Raw genomic sequence first — 17561 nt, 5'->3', positions numbered from 1 at the left:
CCGGGCCTTGGCCAGGCTCCCCTGCCGTGTTGGCTGTGGAGGTGGCAGGGGGTGGGCCCGGAAGGGCAAACTACCAGGCAGATGATGGCTTTGTTTCTCCCTCCTGCTGAGCTTCTAGGTTTCCACCCTTACAACATTTTACACAGTGGAGCATTTACTCAGTTTCACGGGAAAATCCAGTCTAAAGGTTCCCAGATCCAAACAGATACACCTGGCATTTGGCAATCCGGGTCTCCTTTCCTCCTCTCCTTGAGCTATGTTCTGGTCTCCCCCAAATGCTCAGGAGTGCCCTGCAGACCCCCTGCCTACTCTCGGCTTGACCCAGACCCCTGCCGCGGAGTGTGCCCTTCGGCTTCTCTTCCTCTGGAGGCCCCAGTTCTGGCACCTGACGTCCAGCTTCACAGCCGGCTGGGAGCTAAGCCCTGGTGCCATCTCCGTAGGAGGGGAGGAGTCTTGTGCTGCCTTCAATGCGAACTCCGCAGTCTCTAAGGAGACAGGTAAATCTCCGGATGCTGCGATTAGATTGCTGAGGGAGATCCGCTTCCGATGCCTGCCTCCTGGCTCCTCCGAGGTAATGAAAAGGCAGGCCCGTGACAAGTATGGCCCCCGCGTGTTCCCCTGGCTGATGGCTGGAAAAACACCAATGCGTCCAGCAGGCAGGAAGTATGGATCTCCCAGTAGAGTTCACTAGATTTGTCATTTTCGATTTAACCGCACCTAGGTAGCGAGCCGACTCACTAGGTTTGACTGCAATTACCTTATCGTTCCTATTTTTAGTGACAGGACCAGATTATTTTAAGTGCATTTTATAGAAAACCCTTCTTTACTGAAGTATAAAGACTGTAATAAAGACAATACAATGTTTTGAAACTGTTTTAAATCCTTCACTCAGCGTTGCTTCTACAGATTTAACATGTAGGGGTTCTAATCTTACTGCTACTAATTAGAGCTTTAGTGTAATTGTGCCAACAGGGTGCTTGGCATAATAATTACTATTGAGAGATTCTGGTGGCGCAGTAACATGCCTACATAATGCAGATATGTCTAGGATTACAGTGCAGTCACCTTTGTATGTTGATTCAAGTTGGATTTTAACCAAGTAAGGGGTTATTTTGCCTTTATAATAAAGCTTAAAAGGCATATACATATGTATGATTTAGGTATCCATTTTTCCTCTTTGAGTCTTTTGAATATTAATTAGCAGGAACCTCAGAAGGCAACAGGAACACATTCCGTTTCAAGTATCTCACAATTTGGGGCAATTCACTCTGTGAAGAGAATTTGTCCATGCCTGTGTGGCAGAGACTCTAATTTTGATGCAATGGTGCACAGCGCCGACATTGCTCCCAGGGTGAGGGTCTCTCTCTAGAGAAGTCCTGCCTTGTTGTGACAAGCAGAGAAAGGAAATGGGGGCTCAGGGCCCACGAGGATCTGCATTTGGATGGAACTGGTGTCTGGTTTATAAGAAGAATCTCTGAAAACATTGTCTCAGTAATTTTCAAGCCCTTGCATCTTTGAAAATGTAAGCCTAAGTCAGAGAAGTCTACTTCTACTCCAGCCTAGGTAGTTTTGAATATAATTATCGCTTGTTCCCTAGTGTTTACTGTAAAGGGGATATCTGAAAAAACTGTCAGGGTGTCATATGTAGGAGGTGAGTATTTGGGTGGATACACGAGGTGGGTATCTGGGGGTATACAGAGGAGGCGAAGGGACATGAGTTTACGTGTGAGTCCTTCTCTCTTAGGAGAGACACTGGAACTGGGCAGGCGGCCTCCACAGCTCCACTAGATTTATCAGGCGAGAGGCAAAGGGCCACGCTGGTTGGTTTCACTTTCTGTGGTGTCTGAACAAAGTGAGCTCTAGGTGATGCTGGGTGGCCAGAGTGGGGACTTCCTGCTGCTGAAATGCTGGTCACAGAGACTCAGTGGACTGGGACCAGCACACTCTTATGCACAAACACAGGCACACTGGGAGTGGGGTTTTACTTTCTTTTATATATATATATATATATATATTTTTGTTGTTGTTGTTGTTGTTGTTTTTGGCACATGTGAAGGAGTTTCTACAAAACTGATTTCACAGAGCCATAAGTCACCTAAGAGGATGTCACCGGCCATTTAAAGTGCTCTACAGAGGTTTTTAATGTAATAAATACACGGGGAAGGTAGTGTGTAACGGCCCCCGGGGTCTGAACTATAGCTCCATTTAGCTCCCGACAGCCTTGTTTTTACTGCCCCTTAGTGCCTCACTTTTAAAGTGACAGGAAACCAATTTCTGATTACAAATCAATGGGTTAGGATGTCACCTCTGGACAGTGAAGTTAGCTGTAAATCCAAGGAGTCACCCAGGCTGCTAGGAAATTGGGGGTCAGGGTATGAAGGTGATTGCTTTACACAATGCAAAGGGAAAGACATTTGTTAATACAGAGCTTTGTAACTGCCTCTCCGGGGCAATGCCCAGGTAGTTCCAGCCCCCTTCTCATCTCCCCTGACTGGTCCAGGGGCGAGAAGGTGGTTTTGCCACGTGCATCAAATATGGCAGTAAAATGCTCATTTCACTGCTCAATGCAGCCCTCCCCCAGGCTGATGAACTAGCAGAATTCCTCTCCTCCCAGCCTGTACAGAGCCTTCATGTTAACCAAGACTATATACACTTCTGTCATGCAAGATACCTTTTGATGAGGCCTCTTTTTTCTTTAAGCTTTTAAGATAATCTTAGAGAAATCATCAAGCTATAAAAAGAAATCAATAAAAACAGAAAAGGTTCCCATCACCCCGAAAAAAATCCATAACTTTTGCATTTTAATAGAGACGCTACAGGACCAGACCCGTCATTTTCTTTCTGATGTGTTCCTTTGATTTCCCTCGTATCTCACAGGGCTCTTGACTTTCTTGAGAAAGGGATTATTGAATTGTGTGTCTCCCTCAGATGTACTTGATCACTCAAGTATCTGTACTTAAGAATGTTAGAGTCTGTTCAGCTGTTGCCTCTTTGGAGCTCACTGGGGCTTGTCATCTTAATATTAATTGGGTTTTGTGCAGGAATCTGAAGTTCCACATTGAGTGGCTTTCAAGAGAGAAGATTACGCCCAAAGCCAGATACAAAGACAAACATATTTAGCACAACAATTATGATAATTACAGAAACATTCTGTCATGAAATAACCAATCTGATTAAGGGCTCTTCTACATTATCAAATATTAATCTGATGTCTTCGGTCCAACCTGGTTTGAACATAAGAGGCTTCTTACGGTTTTACGTATTAACAGATTTGTAAAAGCTGGACATATAGAGCCTAATAGTATGAGACAAGCAAGCCAGTCTAGTAAAAGGATTTTTTGCTGAATGTAATCCATTTAATTTTAAAATAGACACAGATAGGATCATAAACATGAAATCAAAATTAAAACACAGCCTGCCAATGAGACCTTTTGTATAATTCCAACCACATGGCAATTCAGAAACATATTGTAAGAAGTATTAGTGTTCATTTCTACTAAAAAAAATGAGGTCAATATCTTGATGGTAAATCATCACAATAAATGTACAATCACTTAAAAGTTTCCAGACTTTCTTGAGACCCACACAAACTGGTTGGTAATAGAAGTAGTGATAGTCTTGCTAAACTAGAGAGTTAATTTTATTTGTAATTTTCAGCTGCTTTCAGCTTAATTGCACAATTTCCTCAATTATTAAAGTTCATTCTGCATACTTAAGTTCATTAGCCATTGTCAAACGGGCAAATTGCTTTGCAATTTTAATATTTGTTGGACAAAGCTGCATTAATAGGTTCACTCTGCAAACATAGTTTCTTAGCTTTTACTACAGTATCCACTGATCACTGTATTCATCCAAATCAAGAGTCAGGAGCTGTATTTTTTTCTCTTTTTATGAATATCTCTTAAATGTTAGTTACACAGGTAGGCTCTTTTATTTGTTTACTTGGGAGGGAGGGAATTGGGGAGGATGGCAGTCTTGATAAAAAGTGTTGCAGTCTTGTATATTAAATGTGAAAAAGTACACAGGATGGTGAAAGTGCTCAGCATGCCTATACAATCTGCATAAATATGGTATAGTCATATACACATGATTTAAGCCTATAAAAACACAATATATGCTTCTGAGTCATCAATAAATTAGATTTTCAATCAGGTTCTATGCTGTAAAAGTTGTTGAGTCATTATGCTGTATATAGTATGATTCTGTCTGTACATTATACTATATATATATATATCCATGTATTTAAATCTTTCCATCCAGCAATGCATTCCGTGGTGTAACTTCTGGCATCAGAGAGGCATTCTCAATCTCTCTCTCTCTCTCTGTCTCCCCTGACCCTCCAACCCCACAAACCACCACCACCACCATGTCAGAGCTATTTAACACGTGTGTATGTAGACTTATTTAAACATTCATACATGCCCTTTTAGCAACAATGCCCCTTTCTGTTTGCTTTCCCCTTGCAGTTATAAAGCACCTTTGCGCCCCCCCCCCATTATCTCATTTGATTAATGAATACGCACTTGCTCCCCCCTCCCAGCGTAGATACACAGTTACCACACCATCTTCCAGGGAAGACGATTCCTGAAATTTATCAGTATCTTTCTGTGAAAACAAACACACCCCACCTGCTTGGTCTCTGTCTGTCCTTACGTACACACTGTCTACAAAATGTCTGGGTGCAAATAGCTCCAGATCTCGGGGAAGGTAACCCCTGCCAGCATGGTTTATCTCCCCAGTAATTAGGCTTGTGTTTCTGCTTTATTAACTCGGCTACAACAACGCCCTGCCCTCTGTCACCAGGGGGACTAATAGATGATCGTCACTCTGATTTGGAAACCGTACAAATTAAATGACAAAGTGAGAGGAAGTGAAGTTAAGGCAAATTGTGTAAAGATAAGGCAGTCGGTCATTTATACACTAGTTTTTCAAATGCTTAAGCAGGGGTCTTTTGATTTTACATCTGCAGATGCAAAAGTGCTAAAATAAATAAGCCGTGTGTTCTTCCTGTGTTTGCTAAACCTCAATGATATGTGAATTCTTAAGCGATGTTAGGAAATAATTGATTGTGTATGTTTAAAACCAGGATCGCTTTTTCTTCTCCTGAAGTCCCATGTTTCAGTTCCTTTCCTGAGAAGGATTTTCTTCTATGAAATTGTGCCTGTGAATCCCTGAGTTTATTATTTTCCCAGGAACACTTCAACAGGTTTCTGTCTTCATCTATAAGGCAGATTTGCTTTTATGTCTTTTAAACTCGTGTCCTGACTTTCTAGGAAACACATTTGCATACCTTATATAAGATTAAAATTACCAAAGGAAAGAAAATAAAATTGAATGATGGAAAGAAAAAAAAACAGACCGTCCAGCAAAGCTGATTTCCATCAGTCTGCTGCAGGAGCTGTAATGTTTTGTTTAGCAATATGATTTAACAAGGAGCATTAGCTCTGAGTATGGAGCTGCCGGTTTAAGAAGGCTGATGAGATGTGATTATCTCCATGCAGAAATATCAGGGTGGTTAAAAGATAATTTGAAACGAGGTTAAAAATGAAGCAACACTAAGCTTCTCTCACTTGTGTCAAAACAATCACATCTTTTCTTTCCTTTTTTTTTTTCCCTTTCACTTTGATGACATTTGCTCATATATAAGAGTGGAGACACTCTTCATAGCAAACTGTAATCCTTGACTAATTTTAAATTTAATGTGGCGCTGTGTGAAAGACAGGTCTAAATTTGATCCAAAATCAGCTTCTGGATATTATGGATAGAATTTGCAGTGTTTATAATATTTGGGAAGCCTTAAATATTGCTATTAGTGGCTGAACTAAAGTTTCATTTCACTATGTTAACAATATATTCATGGTATAAACAGCTTACGTTGACATAATAAATGACATTTGGTTAGAAAAATGTCTTTGAACTTTAGCTGAAAAAATGAAAACAGGTGAAAAAAAACAGCACCAACTATGAAAAGCCATATGTTAGTAAATGAATATACCTCATCATATTATGTAATCACTTTAAATATAATTACTGCTTCAAATGATTAAGTTTCAAAGTCAGAATATTCTTTACTTTAAAAGGATGTATTTCAGAACTAGAAATATTTATTCATTGTCTTTAAAAAAAATCCATGTAGCCATAGCTCCTGATTTAAAAACAAAACAGTAAAACAAGTTAAGAAAGTTAAACATTATCTCTGTGTATGTAAAGAGAAATAATTGGGTCACTTGCTGAAAACTTTAGAAAAGTCTGAAACAAGATTTCAAAACCTGTTCTTTTGTGTAAAAGATAAATTGGGACGTTCAGCCAGTTTCAAAAGTTTGATCAACATTTAAGAAAGAGAAGCCCAAAGTTACTCTGTGCGAGGCAGGCAGCAGTGTGCTTGCTCTGGAGGGCTGCAACACTCAGCCCAATTTAAGCAAGGAAATGCTCAGCAATTCTAAAATGCTCTGTTCACATCCATACATAAGGCAAAGTCTCCTTCATGCTCCATTCAGTCCCTACGTTATCAATCAGTTAGGATCAATTCTGCAGCTTAGTCCCGCCCAAACCCCCTGGCTTCCCCATCTTCTCATGACTAGTCTGCAGGGCTGGCCATGTTTATGCTGATACCAGGAGATGACAATTAGTCATATCTATCCATGCTGGTCCATCTAATCCCTGTTGATTTTAGTCATGTCAAATCCATTATCCCAAACAAAGCTGTGTACATCTCTTTGGAGATGCACACAGACTTGCCTTGCTTACTTTGAGAAGGCGGATTTTATGACAACATTAAATACATACTGAGCCCTAACGAATGGGGCACTGATAATTCCTATCACCCTAATCCACGGCTGCTTAACTTGCTTGTGAAAATTCATAGCCTCCTGGATGTGCCCTCAAGATCATCACATCTCCAAAGTTTTCTCCACAATTATATATATATATACACACATACATATATATGGTCATTGCACCCAAGTGTTTCCAGCCATCATAGAACGCAACTCCCGTCCTCCCAAGCCCCGCAGCCGGCAACCCGACAGACCCCTTCCCCACCCAAGCCTTGAGTTTCATCCTGTCTGCTCTCATGCTTTATTTTTGAGCCTGGTAAAAAGGGCGCCCCTCCCCCAGCTGTTTACTTAGAAAGAAGAATCTTAGGTGCTCTGTTTACTTACATTTTTCAGCATTTCTTTGTCTTCCAAACCATTCTAGCTCTTAATATGGAAGTTTTATGGGTTATTTTTATCAGAAAATGCAGACCTTGACTAGTTGACGTGAGCAGTTAGGATGGGTTAAGTGTGCTTTGAAACCCTCGATTTCTCCCCGAGAAAGCAATATATGGCATATGGTAACATCTAGAGCCTGAAAACACAGCCAGTAAGAGTCGCGCAGACTAAAGGAAATCACTACTTAATTCCACAAACATTTGTTTCGGTCCAGGAATGGCACGAGAAACTTTGAGCAGACTGCCCACTCCAGCGCCGGCCGGCACGCGGGATCCATACCGTGCGGCACAGCGCCATCTGCTGGCGGCTCCGCAGCCAGGGGGTGACTCGGAAATCCACCCGAGTCTATTTCCCGGACCTCGGTTCCCGGGGAATTCCTGCGTCTGGGGAGTTCTGAGTGTACTAAAAAGGCGCGAAAGAAGGAGATGGTGCTGGAGAGAAAAAGCAGGGCTAGAGAAAGTTTCCAAAGACTTATTTAACTTGTAAACGGAGGAAGATTAATACCTCTGGAACGGTCCCCAGACGTCTTGCCAAGGGCACAGGTTTTCAGCTTTAAAGGTGAAGCTGAGTTTATTTGCATCCAAGGCAAAGAGTTGTTTTCCTTCTTTCTCTCTGTCTATAAAGCAGTGTAGCCTAACCGTATTGTCTTCACAGCCGGGCTCTGCATGCTTCTTTATGGAGGTGAGGCAGAATTCAAGCCAACTGTCTGTCGGGTTCATTCATGTCCTGACTGTGTGTGTGTGTGTGTGTGTGTGTGTGTGTGTGTGTGTGTGTGTGTGTAGCAGGGGAGTGATATTCAGAAGTGCTTTGGGAAACACTGGGGTTGTTTGCCTATCCATTCCAGAAATCAGTGGAGGGCCCCCTCCCAGGGGCAGAATGTAAGGACTGTGGGAATGCAATCAACACACTTCTGCATGTTTCCACACTGCCTTGAATGGGATCCCAGGCTCCAGGAAACTCATCTCTGATAGACTGTAAAAGACCCAAACTAAATGGACCGAAGAGGTGGTCATTATTCTTCAGGGAGGGCCCTCACTGTAACACAGGGTAAAGCGCTATCTGCAATGATTTTTTAAGGTTACTTTGGAAATCTTATTATTCTCACTCCACCTCCAGCTACCAAGCCTTGTGCTAACTGCGATTTCCATCCTGCAGCACTGACTTCCAGCGTCTCCCTCCCTTCCCTCTCCTTTGCTCTGTCTGTCTCCATCCCCGGAGACTTGTTCCAGACAAAAGCAGGTTGGGGAGGGTGCCATGTCCACATCACCTAGAGAGAAAGAGGAGGCCCGTGACCATTCCTGAATACCTCTAAAGGATGGTTTGCTTAGCCCCCTGCTGTGGGGATTCTCTGGTCCTCGGTGTATGATGGCATGGAGCAAGGATTAACTGTAATTGCTTCTGTGTACAGAAAGGACTAGAAGTGATCTCTTTTCACCTGCTGTCTCTGGAGTGTTAGGCACAACACCGCCAGTGAATGAGACAATTTGGGGGACAGAGTGCCCTACACCCTCTGCAGCCATAGGAGGGGCCTATGCCATTAGGAAAGGTGGCTGTTTTCTCAGGGGCTACGTCTCAAAGTGAAGCAATGTTTTTAAAACACTGTTCCTCCAGATGCTGTGACCCATTCCTTGGCAGACTGGACATAGGCTGGTGTTTTCAGGGAGCTGCTTCCCTCTTTTTCCCCACCCTCCACATCTTAGCAAGCCCACTCTCTCTTAGAAACAAATACATCAGATGTGTTCACTACAGACTTCAAATTTAAGGTCTAAAGGATTTTAGAGACTAGCTTTGCCAGATAGCATACAGGATACACAGCTAAATTTCAGAAAGGTAATGAAGTTGTTTAGTATGTGAACATCCTAAATATTGTCTGGGACATACTCAGACGTGAAAAAGCTTACCATTCGTGTAACACTCAGATTTAACTAGATGCCTGTGTTTTTATGTTTTGGTGTTTACTGAGTCTGGCAGCTCATTAGATTCTCTAGTACAAGTCTTTAGACGGGAGACTAAAATCAACAGAGATAGAGAGCTATGCCCAGTTACCCAGCTGTTTAGAGGCAGCTTCTGGGCCAGAAATCAGGTCTAGAAATTCAGCTGGGGTCCTCTTGATCAAAGGCACTCCCTTGTCTTTCCCCAGGAGAGCCGACTGGAGGCAGAGGTACCAAGTGAGATGATGTAATAAAACCAGTCTCTTATATAATCATTTCAGAGTGACCGTGCATGCTGCAGAGGGCCATAAAGTAAAATGCCACTCATTTGGAAATGCCACTAGTTTATAATTTGTGAAGTTTCCTGCCCAAGTGAAATTTTACATAGCAAACCCTTTCTGGCAGGAGATTCCAGCACTTTCTTTTTCTGCAACCGTTGTTCAGGACGGTTTCAAGGGCTTTGTTCTATCAAGTGATTTCAAACACGAAAGCTCCCACTTACATACAAGCAAATACTATTCTAATTATTCCTCTCTCCCCACTAAAGCCACAGTTCTAAAGCCATTATTGTAGTCAGGTTACTGTTTATCTGGATTAAAAGACTAAACAGATAATCCTAAAATGGTCTAATATTTATCACTGACTTAAATTAGTTATGTATCTTGAGACTGCTCTGGATTCATAGCCAAATAGCTCTTTAGTATCATGGGAAATCTGGAGGAGCCGTTATTTGGGTGATAGGTATTGAAGAACTCAGCTCAGCCATGCTCCATGTGACATCTGAACCTCACTTTCCTTACATTGACACTGAGGGCTTGACGCCTTATGGACTTCCCTGGTGCTTTCAGACACTAAAGAATCTGCCTGCAATGCAGGAGACCTGGGCTCAGTCTCTGGGTTGGGAAGGTCCCGTGGAGGAGGAAATGGGAACCCTCTCCAGAATTCTTGCCTGAGAGGTTCCAGGGACAGAGGAGCCTGGCCGGCTACAGTCTGTGGGGTCTCAGACTAGGACACGACTTAGTTACTGAGCATGCCATGCTGTGGTCAGTATCCTTGCAGTGCCTACTATAATGCTGTACCCCTCCCTCCTCCCAAGCAATCTGGCCACCAAAAGCTCACACCAAGGAAGGAAAGAAAAGCAGGTTAATGAAACCAGTTGTAATGCAAAGAAAGGTCAGCCTTAGCTGCAAGCCCTGAAACTTAACTGCCAGTGGCATAAAGGGCTCCAGGTAAGACAAGGACTGTATTTACACAAGGTCTTTTCTGCTAAGCCAACTCCAGTCTGAGCTGAGCAACTACTCCAGGCAGCAGAGCTCTTATTGGAAGGCAGAAGCCAAAAGTTAAGTGTGAAGGATTTGGACCTTGTACAATTAGATCACCCCGGAGCCCCAGCATAGCAGTGGGTCTCCATGAGCATTTGGCGGAGTTGTGAAGGTGGGTGAGGAAAGGCCAAAGTAACCTACTTGGAAGAAGAAGAAATAGTCCGGCAGAGGATGGCAAGACCCTGTTCTGTCTGGGAACGCTCTCATGCCCTGCTTGGAGTTCACGTTTCACCAAGGAACGTAAAGGAAGAGTAAATGGGGCTGGGTGGAGAGAGAAGGGTGAGGTTTTCCCTCCCTTGCTCTCCCCTCTTTCATCCTCTTAGGACTTTTTTTAACCTTCATTTCCCTCCCACAGAAAGGCCATTCAGCAAGGATAAATATAGACCCAAAGCCCGAATGCGCGTTCAATTGTCACCTTGAGTCTTCCCCGCCTGCTGGGTTTCATTCTCCCCTGAGGGAGGCTTGGCTCCTGTGCACAGTTAGTGATGGGGCTCTGACTCCCAAGGATGGATGGCTAAGTTCTTTTCAAAATATAGATCTCTGTAGCATTTTGTCCATGTCTTGAACAGGGCCAATTCAAGGACCTGGCTCTGAAACGTGCATGGATTATTTCCGCTGAGATGTTTTCCTCTGGCTTTGCGTCCTGCTTGGAACCTTCAACACTTCGGCCACCTGATGTGAAAAACTGACTCACTGGAAAAGAACCTGATGCTGGGAAAGATTGAAGGCAGGAGGAGAACAGGGCAACAGAGGATGAGATGGTTGGATGGCATCACTGACTCAATGGACATGAGTTGGAGTAAACTCCGGGAGTTGGTGATGGACAGGGAGGCCTGGCGTGCTGCGATTCATGGTGTTGCAAAGAGTCGGACACGATTGAGTGACTGAACTGAACTGGAACCTTCCTGCGGCTTTCTTCTCAAATACATGCGATGGTTTTGTGAGCTCATAATTTTTTTTTTCCCAAGGCTGGAGACTGTGCTCCATAACCCATTAGCCACGTCAAGTCTAGACCTAACCAAGAGCCCAAAAACTGTGGGTTTGTTGTGTTTTTTTTTTTTTAATGTTTTGGTATTTACTGAATCTGGCAGCCCATTAGATTGTCTAGTACAAGTCTTTAGACTGAAAACTAAAATCAATAGAGACAGAGACTTAAGCAGCACGTTGAGAAGAAAGACACTACTTCTACAACTTGATCAGCCACTTAGGAACTGCCATTTCTGAAAGATTAGATAACATCCCAATTTGTGGCTGATCACTAGTATTTATGAGGGTTCACTGTATGCAAAGTCTTTTGCACTCAGCTCTCATTAAGTACTATAGTCCCACATTATGGATGAGTAAACTAAGGCCAAGAAAGGTTTAGTAACTTGGATAACATCACTTCAGTTAACTAGGAGAGACAGGACTAGAACGTGTTTCACTGCCCCCTAAAAGCCCAAGTTCACAGCTTCTGATAATAATAACCAACTTCCACTGAGCACCTACTGTGTGCCAGTTACTGCTATGTGTGCTTTATGTGTATTATCTCAATAACTCCCCTCAGTGACCTTGTGAGGCAGGTACTACTGTGAAACCCATTTCGTAGATGAGGAATGTGATGGATGGAGACTAAGTGAAGAGTTGGAGTCATGAGCCACCCACCTAAATTGTCCCTCTGGATCAGTGGAGGCTATTGGCCTCCCTTCTAATCAACTTTACCATAAAGACTTGTGTAAAAGTCAAAATAAAATAGAAAAATCAACAGCAGCAACACCTAGCCCTCTGCCTCCCAGCCCCCAAGCAGAAGGCGATGTGTACCTTCTTCAGCTCCCTGTGGAGGTTCTGTCCTTCTCTTCCTCTCTGTACAAAAATAAGACCGGAGGGGACAAGGTGTGCCTTTCTGTGACTTGGGTTCCTTTTGTCCCCGTGGAAGACAACAGAAAATTAGCTCTTTAAACAACTGCACAATCCCTTTCATTCTGTCTTTGTCTCTCTCTCTACACACACACACACACACACACACACACACACACACACCTTTGCCCTCTCTGATCTGAAAATACTGAAAACCCAACTTCTGGAACTCTCCTCTGATTCTTTGGTTCAACACAGGACTCCAGCTTAGGATGGAGACACTCTGGGACCATCGGCTGCTGTGAGGTGGCTTCTGGGTTCCAAACCCCAAGCATTAACCCAGAGGCCCGCCAGCCCCCTTACTGCCTGATAAGAGTGCAACCCTAAGGAAGCCGGCAGTTTTATTTCCCTCAGTAAATCTATTCTGATTAATGTACACACTGTATAATACTCCACCTGTAGGTACTGTAATTAAGGTGCATCAGAACCACAATCAACACAGTGACAGGCAGAGGGAAAATTATTGACCTCCCACAGATTTTTTAAGTCAGCACATTTACTACTGTGAAAATCACCAAGTCATTAGCAGAGGGGTTTAAAAAAATTTTTTTTTAAATGAAAGAAGTCTGCTCACATTACAGCTCTTTGTCTGTTAACCTCTGTGTCCCCTCTCTTTCTGATTTAAGATGAAATTCCCCCACACCCATCGGAGCCTCTGCAGACAGGGGGGCACCAGTCTTGGTAGGAGGTGAAAGTTTTCCCTTTTAGACTTGGAGGAGCTTCAAGAGTTGGCCGCCCAGCATGGGGGGTCCTGGGATGCAGCCACCAAGCACCCCTCCCTCATGTTTATAGAATCATCAGTTGACAGTTCAAGGGCCCCGCTGGGCTCCCACATTGCCTGAGAGCTCATACCTTGACAAAATGAATCTCCGTGGATGCCCACTTGGGAGATGATTAGCTGTAGTCAGGGCAATGCCAGGCTATCAACTGAGGGTTTGGGAGGTACCCAGGCCCCTTCCCAGCCTTTCCAACAGTGGTTTCAATCATTCCCAGCCATGCCTCTCCCACCAGGGAACCGGAGGCCCTGCCGGTGATGAGTTTGAGAAGTAGAGACACCCCCTGATGTCCATCTTCAATTATTAACTGCATGCTACCCACCGCCAAAAGGCAAGGATAGGTATTTTCTCACTGGGGTGAGAGGCAGGCAGGGCAGTGGTGAGATGCATGAACTTTGGCATCACTCCTGTGTTTTGCTTCTTGCTCTACCACTCCCTTACTAAGCCTCTTTGTGCCTCAGTTTCCTTATCTGTGAAATGGGGATAACTGCTATATATCTCACTTAACAATGGCCATGAAAATTGAAAGGGAAGACCACAACATGCCTGCACAGTGCAGAGCACATTATGAATCAGGAGTAGGTGAATCTTTCTGGAAAATGCTGGATAGAAAATATTTTAGGCTTTGCAGATCATATTGTCTCCATCATAACAACTTAACCCTGCTATTGTTGCCTAGAAACAGCCATAAAGCATTTAAACAAAAGGATGTGACTATGTTCCAATAAAACTTTATTTAAAAGAACAGGTAGTAGGGCCAGAGGTTGGCCGTTAGGTCATTGTTTGCTAATCATTGTTAAATTTAAAAAATGAATAAATGTCAGCAGCTATTATTACATATGATAGTTTCTTATTGATCAGCTATATAGAAAGAATTGGTGGTGAAATAAGATGTGGTCTGTCTTGAAACATGTTTGATAGTCCAGGGAGGGGAGGCACTAATTTACAAATATCACTGTGTCCAAGAAGGATGATGCATGAACTAAAAGCTATTATACAAAACTTAAAGCAATATGTGCCTTAGACTATTTCATATTTATTTTGTACAACACCATGAGAACCCTATAGAAACGAATCAGGAATATGTTACATTTACCTCAAAATTAGGTTTAGAGACTAAGTTTTGTTTTGTTTTGTTTAAAATAAAGATTGAAAGTGCACAAATATCATTGCAACATGCTCCAAATGTGCCCATGTGCTGTTGTAGGTACAACTAGCAGGAAGGCACTGGCGACTCACTCCAGTACTCTTGCCTGGAAAATCCCATCAACAGAGGAGCCTGGTAGACTGCAGTCCATGGGGCCGCTAAGAGTCGCACACGGCTGAACGACTTCGCTTTCACTTTTCACTTTCATGCACTGGAGAAGGAAATGGCAACCCACTCCAGTGTTCTTGCCTGAAGAATCCCAGGGACAGGGGAGCCTGGCGGGCTGCCGTATATGGGGTCACATAGAGTCGGACACGACTGAAGCAACTTAGCAGCAGCAGCAGCAGCAGGAAGGAAGGGGCCTTCACTGATAGCTCAGTTGGCAAAAAATCCACCTGCAATGTAGAAGACCCCCACCTCAATTCCTGGTTCAGGAAGATCCACTAGAAGGGGATAGGCTACCCACTCCAGTATTCTTGGGCTTCCCTTGTGACTCAGCTGGTAAAGAATCTGCCTGCAATGAGGGAGACCTGTGTTCGATCCCTGGGTTAGGAAGATCCCCTGGAGAAGGGAAAGGCTATCCACTCCAGTGTTCTGGCCTGGATAATTCCATGGTCATAAAGAATCGGACACAACTCAGTGACTTTCACTTTCACTTTTCAGCAGAAAGGAAGGCCATCAAGGTTTTGTTTAAACTCACATCTTGTTTGTCCAAGTCAATACTCAGTCAAAACAGCCTGCTTGATCATTTTTTGATTGAACGTTCCAGTTAATGTATTCAAGGACCTCCATGTGGAGAAGTTGGAGATCTCTGCTGCCCAAAGTGTGAGGAGAGGAATGGAGTAGAATATCTCTACCTTCAGGAGGCAACTCCAAAGACATCATTTAAAAGCATACTTCGGGCCCGCGGCCGCCTTTGCGCGCGGCTATCCCAAGCCCCTGGCGGAGCTTCCCGGGCGCCCGCCCATCTTCTGGCCCGGAGTGGTGCAGGGCTCGCCCTGGAGGGACCCCCGCCTGGCCGGCCCGGCCCAGGCCGGCGGGGTCCTGGACAAGGACGGCAAGAAGAAGCACTCGCGGCCGACTTTCTCGGGCCAGCAGACCTTCGCGCTGGAGAAGACTTTCGAGCAGACGAAGTACCTGGCGGGGCCCTAGCGCGCGCGCCTCGCCTACTCCCTGGGCATGACCGAGAGCCAGGTCAAGGTGTGGTTCCAGAACCGCCGGACCAAGTGGTGCAAGCGGCACGCGGCGGAGATGGCGTCGGCCAAGAAGAAGCAGGACTCGGACGCCGAGAAACTGAAGGTGGGCGGCTCGGACGCGGAGGACGACGACGACGAGTACAACCGGCCCCTGGACCCCAACTCGGACGACGAGAAGATAACGCGCTGCTCAAGAAGCACAGAGCCCGAACTTGGCGCTGGTCAGCCCGTCGGCGGGCGGCGCTGGGGCGCCTCCTGAGGGCGCGGGGGCGGGCGGACAACCAGGGTGCGGACGCGGGCCGGCGCCCTCGCCAGCCGCCCCCGCCGCAGTGTGTATATATATTTTTACAGAGTAAGTTATACGGCGGCCCGGCTTGGGCTCGGCGTCGGGGCCGCCGCCGCCCCGCGTCCCGTTGGGATCACTTTGTATAATCAATAAATTATTTAACACGTCAAAAAAAAATAATAAAAGCATCTTGAGTTTTTAAGAGTGATGTCAAAGAATGCTCGCTATATATGTGGTCTTCAAGGTCAATTATAGACAGACAGGGGCTTCCCAGGTGGCGCTAGTGGTAAAGTACTCACCTGCCAATGCAGGAGATGGAAGAGACCCTGGTTCGATCCCTGGGTCAGGAAGATTCCTGGAGGAGGGGAGCATGGCAACACACTCCAGGATTCTTGCCTGGAGAATGTCATGGACAGAAGGGTCTGGCGGGCTACGGTCTATAGGGTCATAAAGGGTCAGACGTGACTGAGTGACTAGCTCTGCTACTTTCACACATACACAAACAGGTTGTCAGTTACTTAATATAGCTGTTCCTAATCTGGCAGGAACAGGAGTCCCATTTGGATTTTAGGTCAAATTGATATTTTCTATTAATGCAACATAGACCATCCCCTTTGTTATTCATTCACTCTACAAATATTGTTGAGATTACGCTATATGCATTGCTTGAAACTTGACACTAAGAGATATAAAACTGAGTAAATTGTGGAACTTAAGCTCCTACAAGATACTAAGACAAAATGTGATGGAGAAGTGGACCAGGAGGAAGTCTGTAAAGGGATCTGCATGCTAGTTCCTCACTCTAGAAGACGATGATCAAACTTAGTTTTTAGAAAGATGAGGCTCCTCTTCCAATAAAGAAGAGCATTAGGATGGAAAGGAAGATCCTGTGTTATCTACCTGTGTGCTAATGGTACTCTCTCGAATAGCGACATTGCCTACTTTTAGATTCTGCAAAGGCACGGGACTCACCTGTTCCTACCCTCTCTCCTCTACAAGTCATCTCCATTTCTACACACAGTGGGCTGGCTATTCCTTTACAAATGTTGTTGGCATAGACACCTTCCTGCCATGCCTACTGGTTTCTTTGTCCTACATGATTTTGCCTTTGAGTGATTTGTTCCTTTCATTTTCTTCTACTAGAGCAGTCCTCCACTTCTCTTTGCCTCCAAGTCCCCCATAACAGTAACCTGCTTCACCAACATAACTTAGGTTTCCTGCCTCTCGAACCTCCTTCCTCTTCTGCTGTTTGACTCTGTCCCAGATCTGAGGATCACGTGGTGATACAGTAAAATTCTGCAGATATGCTGGGGTGTGAAGTGTTTGGGGCTCCTGAGTTCTAAGCCCCAGCCCAAAGTTGGCCCTGGTGCTCATTTTCAAAGGCAATCACAAGATGCATATCAAAGAATTTACAGAATCCACATTGGGAAACCTGTCAGAAAATTGTTGGGAAAATAAAGTGAATCAATAGAATGTCAAGAGGCTCAAATAGAAAAAAATATTGAATATTCATTTTCTCCGTTTCACTGGGGTAGGGATTTACTAGGACCAAGGCAGCTGGTGGGATTTTCGGCTTTTCTTGGAATGGTTCGAATAATTTCTGTGCTGTGCCTTGGATTAGTATTCAATTAACTCCTTTAAAATTATAATGTGCAACTTCAACAAACTTGTTAACGAGTCTACAGCACAATTAGAGCAGTTAATAGCCACCAGGTACAACAACAAATGAAGGCTGTATTTCTCTAAACAGAGAACTTCTAAAACAAGCTCAGCGATTGTGTTTCCTATTTGCATCG

The 17561-nt window shown here is 44.4% G+C and overlaps 1 protein-coding gene across 1 annotated transcript; it reads left to right on the top strand.

Annotated features, from left to right (window-relative positions):
* Window positions 1–256: 256 nt before the first annotated feature.
* Window positions 257–15835, top strand: LOC102273156 (homeobox protein Nkx-6.2). The gene is given in 3 exon segments (XM_014479681.2): window positions 257–663; window positions 15147–15686; window positions 15688–15835. Coding segments are annotated over 3 exon segments (1095 nt in total).
* The last annotated feature ends 1726 nt before the right edge of the window (window positions 15836–17561 follow it).

This window comes from Bos mutus, chromosome 18 (assembly GCF_027580195.1).
Source record: "Bos mutus isolate GX-2022 chromosome 18, NWIPB_WYAK_1.1, whole genome shotgun sequence".
NCBI classification, from domain to species: Eukaryota; Metazoa; Chordata; class Mammalia; order Artiodactyla; family Bovidae; genus Bos; species Bos mutus.
The sequence above is the reverse complement of the archived record's forward strand: the minus strand, read 5'-3'. Positions and strand labels throughout refer to the sequence as shown.